Source organism: Nerophis lumbriciformis, linkage group LG18 (assembly GCF_033978685.3).
Source record: "Nerophis lumbriciformis linkage group LG18, RoL_Nlum_v2.1, whole genome shotgun sequence".
NCBI classification, from domain to species: Eukaryota; Metazoa; Chordata; class Actinopteri; order Syngnathiformes; family Syngnathidae; genus Nerophis; species Nerophis lumbriciformis.
Window position 1 is genome coordinate 42,022,501 of NC_084565.2, and position 16,149 is coordinate 42,038,649.

Genomic DNA, 16,149 nt, shown 5'->3' on the forward strand with positions numbered 1-16,149 from the left:
ACTTACTACCGGCAATGCGGACCAAGCTCTGGCACTGATCATACAAGGAGCGGACTGCCACAATCAGACAGTCCGATACCCTGTACTCTCTGAGCACTCCCCACAGGACTTCCCGAGGGACACGGTCGAATGCCTTCTCCAAGTCCACAAAGCACATGTAGACTGGTTGGGCAAACTCCCATGCACCCTCAAGGACCCTGCCGAGAGTATAGAGCTGGTCCACAGTTCCACGACCAGGACGAAAACCACACTGTTCCTCCTGAATCCGAGGTTGGACTATCCGGCGTAGCCTCCTCTCCAGTACACCTGAATAGACCTTACCGGGAAGGCTGAGGAGTGTGATCCCACGATAGTTAGAACACACCCTCCGGTTCCCCTTCTTAAAGAGAGGAACCACCACCCTTTTGATACTTTTCTAAATAAAGGGTACCACAAAAAATTGCATTATTGTAACAAAAAATGTTAGTGTAGATGAAACATATGTTTATTATTGTCATTTAGTCCTTAAATAAAATAGTGACAACTTGTCTTTTAGTAGTAAGTAAACAAACAAAGACTCCTAATTAGTCTATGCAGTAACATATTGTGTCATTTATACACCTATTATTTTGTACACATTATGAGGGACAAACTGTAAAAATGCATTATTAATCCACTTGTTCATTTACTGTTAATATCTGCTTATTTTCTGTTTTAACATGTTCTATCTACACTTCTGTTCAAATGTAATAATCACTTATTCTTCTCTTCTTTGATACTTTACATTAGTTTTGGATGATACCACACATTTAGGTATGGATCCAATACCAAGTAGATACAGGATCATACATTGGTCATATTCAAAGTCCGCATGTGTCCTGACTTTATAAACATAATATAAATTTAAAAATATATAGATTTTGTGATGCTAAAAAATATCGATGTAATCATAGTAGTATCGACTACTGTACTTGGTATCATTACAGTGGATGTCAGGTGTAGATCCACCCATGGTGTTTGTTTACATTCAGGAGCGCTGGCTTTTGTTAGCGGTGAGCTATTGTATGTGTATATACACCGTATTTTCCGGACTATAGGGCACACCGGTATATAAGCCACACCCACAAAATTTTAGGTGGAAAATTTTTTTTTCTATATATTAGCCGCACCGATATATACGTTGTGAAATGAGTTATTTACACAGAAATATTATTTACATACTTTAATTGTTTCCAAACGGTGTCTGTAACTGGCAGTAAAACGGATGATCCAACAAAACAGAAGTCATGGTCATGGAGCCACTAGCTGCAGAAGCTAGCTCTCCAATCAGACTCAATAATGTGACGTTTTGGTGAATTTACTGAGGAATTTGTGAAACTGAAAAATGTAGGTTAATAATACTAACACAGACACTCGTAAACGTGTTGGCTAATTAGCTACATTATGATAGCACGTACAAATATGCATGAAAACACTCCTACAGACATCACTTATGGGACGCTTTAGTAAGTATGAATAGTTATAGTTGTATTGTAAAACGTACAAACCTTGTTTGGAGTGATGAATGACGAATCTATGTGAGTAGAAACGCTACGGATGCATACCTGCCAACTACTCCGGTTTTCCCGTAATTAGTACGGTTTTCATCAACCTATTCCGGGTTACGGTTGCAGTGATAAAAAATACGGTTTTTCATTCATTAAAAAAAAAAAAAAGGGTGAAAACTACGCGAATTGCACCTTGTGCAGACAAGATTTTTCGATCGGACACGGAGGAATTAGCGATGTAAAAGACCACGTTGGGACAAAAAAACACAAGTCTAATGCCGTTGCTAGCGATACAAGTGGAAAACTTTCAACGTTTTTCGTCGCCCAAACAGATTCTTTGGATGTGATAAATGCCAAAGTTTTATTTACGGAGGCAATAATTGAGCATGGACTTCCAATCGCACTGGCTGATCACATGGGACAGTTAAATGTTTGTAATGCAACCTTTAAAAATCATTACGCGGTGATCGCGGTCCCAAAAATAAACTTTTCTTGCATGATAATGTCCAGAAAAACTCACTTTATCAGAATCAGAAATCAGAATCAGCTTTATTGTCATTACGCAAGGTAACGAGATTGAGGCCATTCCATACAGTGCGATGTGTGCAGGCTAGAAAAACAATGTGCAAATATATAAAAATATAAAAAATGTAGAAGTGCAATGAATATGGTGTGAAATGAATATATACATGAAAAAACAAAACAAAAACAGGGTGGTTGGTGGAATGGGTTATTGCACCGAAGAGAAGGCAGTTATGAGGGACAATGGGGCAGTCCGTTCAGGATGGTTATGGCCCTGGGGAAGAAGCTGTTCTGTTTGTTTTGGTTTTAATGCACCTGTAGCGCTTCCCAGAGGGCAGCAGGTGGAACAGGTCAGAGCCAGGGTGGGTGCTGTCCTTGATGATGGCACTGGCTCTGTTGAGGCAGCGGGAGGTGTAGATGTCCATCAGAGAGGGGAGAGGGCGGCCGATGATCTTCTGAGCCGTCTTGACCACTCTTTGCAGCCTCTCCCTGTCTGCTGCAGTGCAGCTGCCGTACCATACCGTAATACAGTAGGTCAGCAGGCTCTCGATGGACGAGCGGTAGAAGGTCAGCAGCAGGTCAGGCTTCAGGTTGTACTTCCCGAGGACTCTAAGGAAGTGTAGCCGCTGCTGAGCCTTCTTGATGATTGATGTGGTGTTGACTGTCCAGGAGAAGTCATTAGAGATGTGGACTCCAAGGTACCTGAAGGTGTGGACCCTCTCTACACGCTCGCCGTTGATGTAGAGGGGGGCAGGGTCGGTGCTGCTCCTCCTGAAGTCGACGATGATCTCTCTGGTCTTGCTGGTGTTGAGAGCGAGGTTGTTCTCCGAAGACCAGGCCGTCAGCTTCAGGACCTCCTCTCTGTAGGCAGCCTCGTCACCCCTGGAGATGAGCCCGACCACTGTGGTATCGTCGGCGAACTTGACGGTAAGGTTGTCACTGTGGGCCGGACTGCAGTCATGGGTGTAAAGGCAGTAGAGGAGGGGGCTCAGCACACAGCCCTGTGGGGAGCCGATGCTCAGCGTGCGGGAGGATGAGAGGTGCGGGCCAAGTCTCACATTCTGGGGTCGGTCCGTTAGGAAGTCCCTTATCCAGGCGTTTGTGAGAGGGGGGAGGCCAAGAGTGTCCAGTTTATTGCAGAGTCTGTCCGGGATTATTGTATTGAAGGCAGAGCTATAGTCCACAGAGAGCATCCGGATGTAGCTCTGCTGCTGCTCCAGGTGGTTCAGAGCAGAGTGGAGAGCAACAGCGATGGCGTCCTTTGTGGACCTGTTCGCCCGGTATGCGAACTGGTGGGGGTCGAAGTCTGGAGGGATATGGTCCTTGATGTGCTGGAGAACAAGTCGCTCGAAGCACTTCATGATTACCGGAGTGAGGGCCACTGGTCGGTAATCATTCAGGCTGGTGATGGGAGACTTCTTCGGCACCGGGATTATTGTAGATGACTTCAGGCAGGATGGGATGACTGCCTGAGCCAGGGAGAGGTTGAAGATCCTGGTGAGGGGGGGAGCGAGCTGGTGGGCGCACGTCCTGAGCACCTTTCCAGGTACTCCGTCTGGTCCGGTAGCCTTCCTGGGGTTCACAGCCAGGAGCACTCGTCTGACACTGTGCTCCTGTACAGTGAGTGGAGTGGCGCCGGAGTCCTTTTAACGAATGAGTTTGATGGTTTATCACAAACCTTAAATGAAAGAAGTCCTTTGTTCTCCTGCACCATGCATGCACTTTGGCCTTGCTTCGTGTTTGGTGCGCAATCCTGTCGGCTGTATTTCACAGCACGTCTTTGACAACTTGAAGTGGCATAAAACATTTAAAACAAAGGGGTTATAGGAACAATCACTTTCAGTGTTTTATGCCACTTCAAGTAAACTTATCATAAAGTTACCATATCATTTTTGCAGTATGATCAATCTGATAGAATAAATTTGGATTTTAGCCACAAAAAGGTAATGACACCAATGTTATCTATTGGAATTGTTTAGTACTGTTATACTGTTAAAAGTGTTTATACTATTTATGCTTTCAAGTCCAAGTTGAAGAAATCTTGTTAAATGTTGACAGCATAACTACCAAAATACAGAAGTATGTCCTTAATATTTTTGCAGTGCTATTTCTGTTGAAAAGTTCAAATGATTACATTAGAGATGTGATGTGCCACTTTTCAAGTGTCTGATGGCTTCAATTAATTTTCATTAATTTTTCATATTTTGAAAGGCTTACAAAAAAACTACATTTGAATTGTAATTCCATGCTATTGACAGGACTATTAATTTTAATGAAGTTAGCTTACCATGTTTACAGTATGATAATTGTGATAGAAATGTGAATTTTAGGCACAGAATATTTTTTACAATTGAACAAGGCAGTAGATTATACAAGCTTGGACAGAAAGTTAATAATGACACCAATTTTTTTTTTTATGGAATTGTTTAGTACTGTTTTACCATTTGTTTACTGTAAAAAGTGTTTATACTTTCAATGAACAAATTGAAGTCTTGTGAAAGGTTGACAGGATAACTGGCATTAACTGTCAAAATAATTTCAAACTATTGAAGTTAGCTTACAGAATAAACATGTCAATCAACCCATATGATTTTTGCTGTAATATTTTTGTTTTGAAAAGTCACTGTGACTGATAGAAAAGTGATGGTTTTAGCAACATTTTAACCTGTCTGAATGCTAATAATCATTTTGCGTCGGGGGCCGAAGCCCTGAACCCTCCACCAGGACTTTGTCCTGGACTTACCGGGGCCTGCGGCCCTTGGACCCTGGCTACTAGGTTTTTCTGATTTCAAAAGTTGGCAGGTATGCGGATGGCTAGAAGACTTAATGGCACTCAGGTTGAGAAAAAAATTAAATAAAATAAAGAATGCACTATTGGTAAACGGAAGGACACTGCAGCACCTGCAGTGAGGAATTTAACTTTTTCCTATGACCCTTCGGCGAAAAAAAAAATCCATAAATTAGCCGCACCGTTTTATAAGCCGCGTGGTTCTAAGTATTGGGAAAAAGTAGCGTTTCATACGTATACACTGGAAAAAACAAACAAAAATTAAAGCTGCAAGCAGCATTGGTCGGGCCCGCGTATTTGGCAGGTGCTAGTCCTAAGTGTCCCAATACTTTTGTCCAGTGATAGTCATAAGTGTCCCAATACTTTTGTCTACTTTTAGTCTGAAGTGTCCCAATACTTTTGTCTACTTTTAGTCTGAAGTGTCCCAAGACTTTTGTCTAGTGTACCTACCTTGTCTGCATTGTGTGGGCACGCTGGTGCTTCCTGCTTTTAAGCAGCCATCTTAAAAAAACAGCACCGCAGGAGCATCAGTGCAGCGGGTCTTTGAAGGGTCATAAAATCAAAACCGGAGCAGGTATTAAAAAACTGTTCTGTTATTTTATACATAAGGGTTTAATCTCTCTCCTGTGTTAGTTTGAAGCCGAAAGGACAAACGCGCTCAGAGGAGATAGTTTTTGAAGGAAGGTGACCGGTTTTTACAAAAAGAATTGTTTTGAAGGGGGAATAGCAAACTTCCTGTTGATTTTTGCTGGGGGTTGTCAATTTATGAAATGTAGGTCTAAGTGAGACCTACATAGAGGTTTTTGTTTCATGTCTCTCCGACCTTCCCAGTCGGAGTTTCAGGCATTTTTGTCAGATTTTTCTTCCGAGGAGCAGTTTTTTGTGCGTTTTATTAAAAAATTGCTGTAGAGCACAATTTTTTGATTTGGGGTTAGGTTGTTTTTTTTTAGATCGCAATGTTTGCCAGTCCTGATGTGTGCGTTCAGTTTGGTGAGTTTTGAAGCATGTTAAGGGGGGGTCAAAATACAGCTCAAAGAGGCAAAAGTGACTGTTTTTAGTACTTTTTTGTCTTGAAGGGGGAATTGCCAACTTCCTGTAGATTTTTGCCCGAGGAAATTAATTAATGAAAAGTAGGTCTAAGTGAGACCTACATAGAGGTTTTTGTTTCATGTCTCTATGACATTCCTACTGGGAGTTAGAGGTAGTTTTCTTCCTAGGGGGCGCTAGAGCGCAATTTTGAATTTTGGGGTTCGGTTTTTTTTTAATTAAAAGGCAACTTTTGGAGGCCCTGATGTGTGTGTTAAATTTGGTGAGTTTTGAAGTATGTTAAGGGGGTCAAAATACAGCTCAAAGAGGCAAAAGTGACTGTTTTTAGTACTTTTTTGTCTTGAAGGGGGAATTGCCAACTTCCTGTAGATTTTTTGCCCGAGGAAATTAATTAATGAAAAGTAGGTCTAAGTGAGACCTACATAGAGGTTTTTGTTTCATGTCTCTATGACATTCCTACTGGGAGTTAGAGGTAGTTTTCTTCCTAGGGGGCGCTAGAGCGCAATTTTGAATTTTGGGGTTTGTTTTTTTTATTAAAAGGCCATTTTTGGAGGCCCTGATGTGTGTGTTAAATTTGGTGAGTTTTGAAGTATGTTAAGGGGGTCAAAATACAGCTCAAAGAGGCAAAAGTGACTGTTTTTAGTACTTTTTTGTCTTGAAGGGGGAATTGCCAACTTCCTGTAGATTTTTTGCCCGAGGAAATTAATAAATGAAAAGTAGGTCTAAGTGAGACCTACATAGAGGTTTTTGTTTCATGTCTCTATGACATTCCTACTGGGAGTTAGAGGTAGTTTTCTTCCTAGGGGGCGCTAGAGCGCAATTTTGAATTTTGGGGTTCGGTTTTTTTTTTATTAAAAGGCAATTTTTGGAGGCCCTGATGTGTGTGTTAAATCAATTTGGTGAGTTTTGAAGCATGTTAAGGGGGTCAAAATATAGCTCAAAGAGGCAAAAGTGACTGTTTTTAGTACTTTTTTGTCTTGAAGGGGGAATTACCAACTTCCTGTAGATTTTTGCCCGAGGAAATTAATTAATGAAAAGTAGGTCTAAGTGAGACCTACATAGAGGTTTTTGTTTCATGTCTCTCCGACTTTCCCAGTGGGAGTTACAGGCAGTTTTGTAATTTTTTTCTTCCGAGGAGCAGTTTTTTTTTTGCGTTTTATTAAAAAATTGCAGTAGAGCGCAATTTTTAGATTTGGGGTTAGGTTTTTTTTTTTAGATCGCAATGTTTGCCAGTCCTGATGTGTGCGTTCAGTTTGGTGAGTTTTGAAGCATGTTAAGGGGGTCAAAATACAGCTCAAAGAGGCAAAAGTGACTGTTTTTAGTACTGTTTTGTCTTGAAGGGGGAATTGCCAACTTCCTGTAGATTTTTGCCCGAGGAAATTAATTAATGAAAAGTAGGTCTAAGTGAGACCTACATAGAGGTTTTTGTTTCATGTCTCTCCGACTTTCCCAGTGGGAGTTACAGGCAGTTTTGTCATTTTTTTCTTCCGAGGAGCAGTTTTTTTTTGCGTTTTATTAAAAAATTGCAGTAGAGCGCAATTTTTAGATTTGGGGTTAGGTTTTTTTTTTTAGATCGCAATGTTTGCCAGTCCTGTTCAGTTTGGTGAGTTTTGAAGCATGTTAAGGGGGTCAAAATACAGCTCAAAGAGGCAAAAGTGACTGTTTTTAGTACTTTTTTGTCTTGAAGGGGGAATTGCCAACTTCCTGTAGATTTTTGCCCGAGGAAATTAATTAATGAAAAGTAGGTCTAAGTGAGACCTACATAGAGGTTTTTGTTTCATGTCTCTATGACATTCCTACTGGGAGTTAGAGGTAGTTTTCTTCCTAGGGGGCGCTAGAGCGCAATTTTGAATTTTGGGGTTAGGTTTTTTTTTTTAGATCGCAATGTTTGCCAGTCCTGATGTGTGTGTTCAGTTTGGTGAGTTTTGAAGCATGTTAAGGGGGTCAAAATACAGCTCAAAGAGGCAAAAGTGACTGTTTTTAGTACTTTTTTGTCTTGAAGGGGGAATTGCCAACTTCCTGTAGATTTTTTGCCCGAGGAAATTAATTAATGAAAAGCAGGTCTAAGTGAGACCTACATAGAGGTGTTTGTTTCATGTCTCTCCGACTTTCCCAGTGGGAGTTACAGGCAGTTTTGTCATTTCTTTCTTCCGAGGAGCAGTTTTTTTTTGCGTTTTATTAAAAAATTGCAGTAGAGCGCAATTTTTAGATTTGGGGTTAGGTTTTTTTTTTTAGATCGCAATGTTTGCCAGTCCTGTTCAGTTTGGTGAGTTTTGAAGCATGTTAAGGGGGTCAAAATACAGCTCAAAGAGGCAAAAGTGACTGTTTTTAGTACTTTTTTGTCTTGAAGGGGGAATTGCCAACTTCCTGTTGATTTTTGCCCGAAGATATACAATTATGAAAACTAGGTCTAAGTCAGACCTACAAAGAGGTTTTTGTTTCATGTCTTTCCGACCTTCCTAGTGGGAGTTACAGGCAGTCTAGTTTTTTTTTTCCTAGGGGGCGCTAGAGCGCAATTTTGATTTTTGCGGTTCGGTTCTTTTATTAAAAGGCAATTTTCGCAGGTCCTGATGTGTGGGTCAAATATGGTGAGTTTTGAAGCATGTTAAGTGGGTCAAATTGCAGCGCAAAGTGGCGGCGGAAGAAAAAAGATTTATTTTTAGGGGGCGCTAGAGCGCAATTTTGAGTTTTTGTGTTCGTTTTTTTTATTAAAAGGCAATTTTTGCAGGTCCTGATGTGTGGGTCAAATATGGTGAGTTTTGAAGCATGTTAAGTGGGTCAAATTAGTGCTCAAAGAGGCGGCGGAAGAAAAAAGAAAGAATAATAAAACCTTACAAATTCAATAGGTCCTTATGTCCCATTGCATAAGGACTCCCTTCGGGAGTCCTTTTGCAATGGGCCATGCGGGCCCTAATAATAATAATAAAACCTTAGAAATTCAATAGGTCCTTATGTCCCATTGCATAAGGACTCCCTGTGGGAGTCCTTATGCAATGGGCCATGCGGGCCCTAATAATAAAACCTTACAAATTCAATAGGTCCTTATGTCCCATTGCATAAGGAGTCCTTATACAATGGGCCATGCGGGCCCTAATAAAACCTTACAAATTCAATAGGTCCTTATGTCCCATTGCATAAGGACTCCCTTTGGGAGTCCTTATACAATGGGCCATGCGGGCCCTAAAAACCCCAGTATATTTTACTGTAAAAACTGGCAACTCAGTTACCAAAATTTTACTGTAAAATATACAGTGTGTTTTTTTTACAACACATTACAATAAATAGAGACACAGGTCAGGTGGGCCACTGAAATGACTTGTAGGGCCACATAAATGACTTGGAGGGTGTGATTTGTCCCCCGGGGCCTTGACTTTGACACGTGTGATCTCTCTGAGCAGCCCATCGACTTTGAGGTGACGCGCTCCTTCGTGCTGATGGTGGAGGCGGAGAACGAGGCCCCGCTGGCGCGCGGCATCCATCAGCCGCGCCAGTCCACGGCCACCGTCTCCATCCGCATCCTGGACCTCAACGAGAGCCCGGAGTTCAGCCCCAATCCCAAACCCATCAAGCTGGACGAGGGCTTGCCCGCCGGCTCCCTGCTGACCAGCTTCATCGCGCAGGACCCGGACCGCTTCATGAGGCAGACCATCCGGTAAGAACTTCAATCATCTAGGCCAGGGGTCGGCAACCCGCGGCTCTATGCGGCTCTTTAGCGCCGTCCTAGTGGCTCTCTGGAGCTTTTTAAAAAATGTATGAAAAATGGAAAAAGAAAAAGAAAAAAATCTCTTTTTTATTTTAATATGGTTTCTGTAGGAGGACAAACATGACACAAACCTCCCTAATTGTTACAAAGCACACTGTTTATATTAAACATGCTTCACTGATTCCAGTATTTGGCGAGCGCCGATTTGTCCTACTAATTTTGGCGGTCCTTGAACTCACCGTAGTTTGTTTACATGTATAACTTTCTCCGACTTTCTAGGACGTGTTTTATGCCACTTCTTTTTCCGTCTCATTTTGTCCACCAAACTTTTAACGTTGTGCATGAAAGGTGAGTTTTGTTGACGTTATTGACTTGTGTGGAGTGCTAATCAGACATATTTGGTCACTGCATGACTGCAAGCTAATCGATGCTAACATGCTATTTAGGCTAGCTGTATGTACATATTGCATCATAATGCCTCATTTGTAGCTATATTTGAGGTCATTTAGTTTCTTTTAAGTCGTCTTAATTCAATTTATATCTCATGACACACTATCCGTATGTAATATGGCTTTTAATTTTTTGCGGCTCCAGACAGATTTGTTTTTGTATTTTTGGTCCAATATGGCTCTTTCAACATTTTGGGTTGCCGACCCCTGGTGTAGCCTAACATGCTTTTTTTTCCTATTATTGATTAATTGATCAATTAATCTGTAGATGACATTTATTTCCATGTGCTCTTTAGTGTGGTGGTGCAACAACGTTGTTGAACTAATTCCACAACAATACAACACTTTCAAAATCAGTTTTTGTTTTTGTTTGTTTTTTGTTTTTTTAACCTTTTTTGTTTGTTTTTTGTTTTTTTTAACCTTTTTCACCAACTTTGTGAAGTGAAGTGAATTACATTTATATAGCGCTTTTTCTCAAGTGACTCAAAGCGCTTTACATAGTGAAAGCCAATATCTAAGTGACATTTAAAGCAGTGTGGGTGGCACTGGGAGCAGGTGGGTAAAGTGTCTTGCCCAAGGACACAACGGCAGTGACTAGGTTGGCGGAAGCGGGGGATCGAACCTGCAACCCTCAAGTTGCTGGCACGGCCGCTCTACCAACCGAGCTATACTTTTCCAATGAAGGGAGAACATCATTCAGTCACTATGCAACAAATAGCTGGAATAAACTTCCTGAAGATGTCAGACTTTCCCCCAACTCTGACTACTTTTAAAACTAGACTGAAAACTTTTATGTTCACCTTAGCTTTCAGCTAAATCTTTTAATCTTTTAACGTCCGCACTGTTTTTATTTTTATTGTCTGCATTTTAATTTTGCTTTTATTTTCATTCATTTCACTTTGTTGTCTGTGAAGCACTTTGAGTCTGCCTTGTGTATGAAAAGTGCTATACAAATAACGTTGCCTTGCCTTGCCTGACTGGATCAAGTCCTTGGGCTCAAATACTAGTGTGGCCTGTAGTGTGTAGCATGCTGGGAATGATCTGTGCATGTGATGGAGGAATGCACAGTGCAGGGTTGAAAGTCAACTGAATTTGCATTAAATCAGGTTGTTTTAGCTAATAATCATGCTGCGAGATCTAGCATGTTGCATTCAATGTTTATTCCCATTCATTTCCCGTTAATTCCCATGGAAGGTGAATATTCCCGGAATTTTGCAACCCTACTAAAGAGCATAAAAGTATTATAATAAGACATATATCAATATGTATTATTTTTTACTTTCACCGCTTAAATCTCAAACACTGATGACATCTATTAAACAAGACAAGAAGCAAGGAATCAAACGGAGACAGAATTAAATTTGGCTCAGTGAGGAGAAACGCGTACACCTGTACCCTTGCACAGTGTCACTGCGCTCTGCCGAAGGATTGTACGCCTCCTCCTTTTATTTGGACTTTCCCTGGTTACATGGCAACAGCTGTTTCTAAAGGGACAAGGGTCGTAAACAGCCATGGCCTTTGATTACAAAACAGTTCAAAGAAAAGGTCGGTTCAAAGAAAAGGTCGTAAAACAGGTGCCTGGAACTTGGCATCAATATGTATTATTTTTTACTTTCGCTTAAATCTCAAACACTGATGACATCTATTAAACAAGACAAGAAGCAAGGAATCAAACAGAGACAGAATAAAATTTGGCTCAGTGAGGAGAAGCGCGTACACCTGTACCCTTGCACAGTGTCACTACGCTCTGCCGAAGGATTGTACGCCTCCTCCTTTTATTTGGACTTTCCCTGGTTACATGGCAACAGCTGTTTCTAAAGGGACGGGGGGTCGTAAACAGCCATGGCCTTTGATTACAAAACAGTTCAAAGAAAAGGTCTTAAAACAGGTCCCTGGAACTTGGCATCAATATGTATTATTTTTTACTTTCGCTTAAATCTCAAACACTGATGACATCTATTAAACAAGACAAGAAGCAAGGAATCAAACAGAGACAGAATTACATTTGGCTCAGTGAGGAGAAACGCGTACACCTGCACCCTTGCACAGTGTCACTGCGCTCTGCCGAAGGATTGTACGCCTCCTCCTTTTATTTGGACTTTCCCTGGTTACATGGCAACAGCTGTTTCTAAAGGGGCGGGGGGTCGTAAACAGCCATGGCCTTTGATTACAAAACAGTTCAAAGAAAAGGTCGGTTCAAAGAAAAGGTCTTAAAACAGGTGCCTGGAACTTGGCATCAATATGTATTATTTTTTACTTTCGCTTAAATCTCAAACACTGATGACATCTATTAAACAAGACAAGAAGCAAGGAATCAAACGGAGACAGAATTAAATTTGGCTCAGTGAGGAGAAACGCGTACACCTGTACCCTTGCACAGTGTCACTGCGCTCTGCCGAAGGATTGTACGCCTCCTCCTTTTATTTGGACTTTCCCTGGTTACATGGCAACAGCTGTTTCTAAAGGGACAAGGGTCGTAAACAGCCATGGCCTTTGATTACAAAACAGTTCAAAGAAAAGGTCGGTTCAAAGAAAAGGTCTTAAAACAGGTGCCTGGAACTTGGCATCAATATGTATTATTTTTTACTTTCGCTTAAATCTCAAACACTGATGACATCTATTAAACAAGACAAGAAGCAAGGAATCAAACGGAGACAGAATTACATTTGGCTCAGTGAGGAGAAACGCGTACACCTGTACCCTTGCACAGTGTCACTGCGCTCTGCCGAAGGATTGTACGCCTCCTCCTTTTATTTGGACTTTCCCTGGTTACATGGCAACAGCTGTTTCTAAAGGGACGGGGGGTCGTAAACAGCCATGGCCTTTGATTACAAAACAGTTCAAAGAAAAGGTCTTAAAACAGGTCCCTGGAACTTGGCATCAATATGTATTATTTTTTACTTTCGCTTAAATCTCAAACACTGATGACATCTATTAAACAAGACAAGAAGCAAGGAATCAAACAGAGACAGAATTACATTTGGCTCAGTGAGGAGAAACGCGTACACCTGCACCCTTGCACAGTGTCACTGCGCTCTGCCGAAGGATTGTACGCCTCCTCCTTTTATTTGGACTTTCCCTGGTTACATGGCAACAGCTGTTTCTAAAGGGACGGGGGGTCGTAAACAGCCATGGCCTTTGATTACAAAACAGTTCAAAGAAAAGGTCTTAAAACAGGTCCCTGGAACTTGGCATCAATATGTATTATTTTTTACTTTCGCTTAAATCTCAAACACTGATGACATCTATTAAACAAGACAAGAAGCAAGGAATCAAACAGAGACAGAATTACATTTGGCTCAGTGAGGAGAAACGCGTACACCTGCACCCTTGCACAGTGTCACTGCGCTCTGCCGAAGGATTGTACGCCTCCTCCTTTTATTTGGACTTTCCCTGGTTACATGGCAACAGCTGTTTCTAAAGGGGCGGGGGGTCGTAAACAGCCATGGCCTTTGATTACAAAACAGTTCAAAGAAAAGGTCGGTTCAAAGAAAAGGTCTTAAAACAGGTGCCTGGAACTTGGCATCAATATGTATTATTTTTTACTTTCGCTTAAATCTCAAACACTGATGACATCTATTAAACAAGACAAGAAGCAAGGAATCAAACGGAGACAGAATTAAATTTGGCTCAGTGAGGAGAAACGCGTACACCTGTACCCTTGCACAGTGTCACTGCGCTCTGCCGAAGGATTGTACGCCTCCTCCTTTTATTTGGACTTTCCCTGGTTACATGGCAACAGCTGTTTCTAAAGGGACAGGGGGTCGTAAACAGCCATGGCCTTTGATTACAAAACAGTTCAAAGAAAAGGTCGGTTCAAAGAAAAGGTCTTAAAACAGGTGCCTGGAACTTGGCATCAATATGTATTATTTTTTACTTTCGCTTAAATCTCAAACACTGATGACATCTATTAAACAAGACAAGAAGCAAGGAATCAAACAGAGACAGAATAAAATTTGGCTCAGTGAGGAGAAACGCGTACACCTGTACCCTTGCACAGTGTAAACTACGCTCTGCCGAAGGATTGTACGCCTCCTCCTTTTATTTGGACTTTCCCTGGTTACATGGCAACAGCTGTTTCTAAAGGGACGGGGGGTCGTAAACAGCCATGGCCTTTGATTACAAAACAGTTCAAAGAAAAGGTCGGTTCAAAGAAAAGGTCTTAAAACAGGTGCCTGGAACTTGGCATCAATATGTATTATTTTTTACTTTCGCTTAAATCTCAAACACTGATGACATCTATTAAACAAGACAAGAAGCAAGGAATCAAACGGAGACAGAATTACATTTGGCTCAGTGAGGAGAAACGCGTACACCTGCACCCTTGCACAGTGTCACTGCGCTCTGCCGAAGGATTGTACGCCTCCTCCTTTTATTTGGACTTTCCCTGGTTACGTGGCAACAGCTGTTTCTAAAGGGGCGGGGGGTCGTAAACAGCCATGGCCTTTGATTACAAAACAGTTCAAAGAAAAGGTCGTAAAACAGCTTTGTAGTTTGTAGTTCTCAGGTCAAAACAGAATCTTTCTGTGGATTACAATACATCAAAGAAACCGACACCTTCATGTCGCTTCCCATCCTACTCAGTGGAGTTTTACAAGCCTTTTGATTGGTAAGATCAACTCATTTCAACACAAAGTTTTGTGATAACTTAGATAGAATTATTCTGACACTGTCAACATCAATTAGTTTATTTTTTAAGTGCTATTTTATTCTAACTCTCCACTGATCCGAGGCTATTTTCTGAGCAATGAGCGTTTTAAAGAAAACTGTTATTAGAGTCAATATTGCAACTTTTTCTCGTTGTATTCTACTTTCTAGGTTGTTTTTTTGGGGGGTAATAGTGTTTGTTAAAATGTGCAGTGAAAAAAAAAGAGCTGAGGGGAAGGGAAAGCAGAGTTAACTACGAGCTCATCCGCCTTCTCTTCGTCCTCCGAGTCGGACGTCTTTTCGCTCGATAAAGTCTGTGAGAGTTTCCCTCCTGGACGCGCCGCTGGGAGATAAGAGCCCTGGCCTTTTGTGTGCAGAGTAGAGATGCGCGGATAGGCGATTATTTCATCCGCAACCGCATCAGAAAGTCGTCAACCATCCGCCATCCACCCGATGTAACATTTGATCAGAACCGCACCCGCCCGCACCCGCCCGTTGTTATATATCTAATATAGACGATGCAAGGCATTAGTGAGGTTATAAAGCTTTTGCCTGTTAAAGAAAGGAGACTGATCCAATGCAGCACAGACATTCGCGTGCCACGCTGTCACGACCCAGACGCACACCAGTGCGCAATCATATGGGAGCCGCGCTGAGCGCACCTCCAAGCGCGTCTCGCTGCCGGCGACGGCCGGGTATGGTCCCGACGCTCCAGCGCCATCCATTTTCAGGGCTAGTTGATTCGGCAGGTGGGTTGTTACACACTCCTTAGCGGGTTCCGACTTCCATGGCCACCGTCCTAGCTGTCTATATCAACCAGGGTGAGCCCCACCCCTTTCGTGAGCGCACTGCGCGGGCGGAGTGACCCCTGTTACGCGCCCCCGGCAACAGGGGTGGCGGGCAGGTAAGCTGCGCGGGCGGAGCGCGCGGAGTGACCCCTGTTACGAGCCCCAGGCCACGGGGGTGGCGGGCAGGTAAGCTGCTTACCTGCTGCGCGTGACGCCGGCCGCGGCGAAGGCGGACGAGGCGGGGTGTCGGTGCGGTGGGCGCGGTGGTGACCCTGGACGTGCGTCGGGCCCTTCTTGCGGATCGCCTCAGCTACGGCTCCCGGTGGGGCCCTCTCGGGGGAAGGGGCCTCGGTCCCGGACCCCGGCGAGGCGTCCCTTCTCCGCTCCGTAAAAGTGTCCATCTCTTCTTTTTTTTTTCTTCTGTTGTGGCATATGCTGCAGGTGCCTGCTCGTTTTTCGTATGTGGGTAACAACATTTAACTATGTATATATATTTACCAATTGGTTTAACTGCCACCTGCCTGAATCTATTTAAAATCTATTTTTTTTTTATTTCAACCGCCCGACCTGACCCGCGGATAAAATCTAATTTTTTTTTATTTCATCCGCCCGATCCGCGGATAATCCGCGGACTCCGCGGTTGTGCCCGCAAACCGCGCATCTCTAGTGCAGAGGGTTC

General features: G+C 42.6%; 1 protein-coding gene and 1 long non-coding RNA gene across 2 annotated transcripts in view; both read left to right on the forward strand.

Moving 5' to 3' along the window:
* Nucleotides 1-16,149, forward strand: part of LOC140679542 (uncharacterized) — a 264,689-nt gene that overhangs the window by 186,846 nt on the left and 61,694 nt on the right. The window lies entirely within an intron of this gene.
* Nucleotides 1-16,149, forward strand: part of LOC133617979 (cadherin-2-like) — a 233,559-nt gene that overhangs the window by 162,012 nt on the left and 55,398 nt on the right. The window contains exon 10 of the mRNA XM_061978419.2: nucleotides 9,282-9,535. Within this exon, the coding sequence (XP_061834403.2) occupies nucleotides 9,282-9,535 (254 nt within the window). The remainder of the gene's footprint in view (nucleotides 1-9,281; nucleotides 9,536-16,149) is intronic.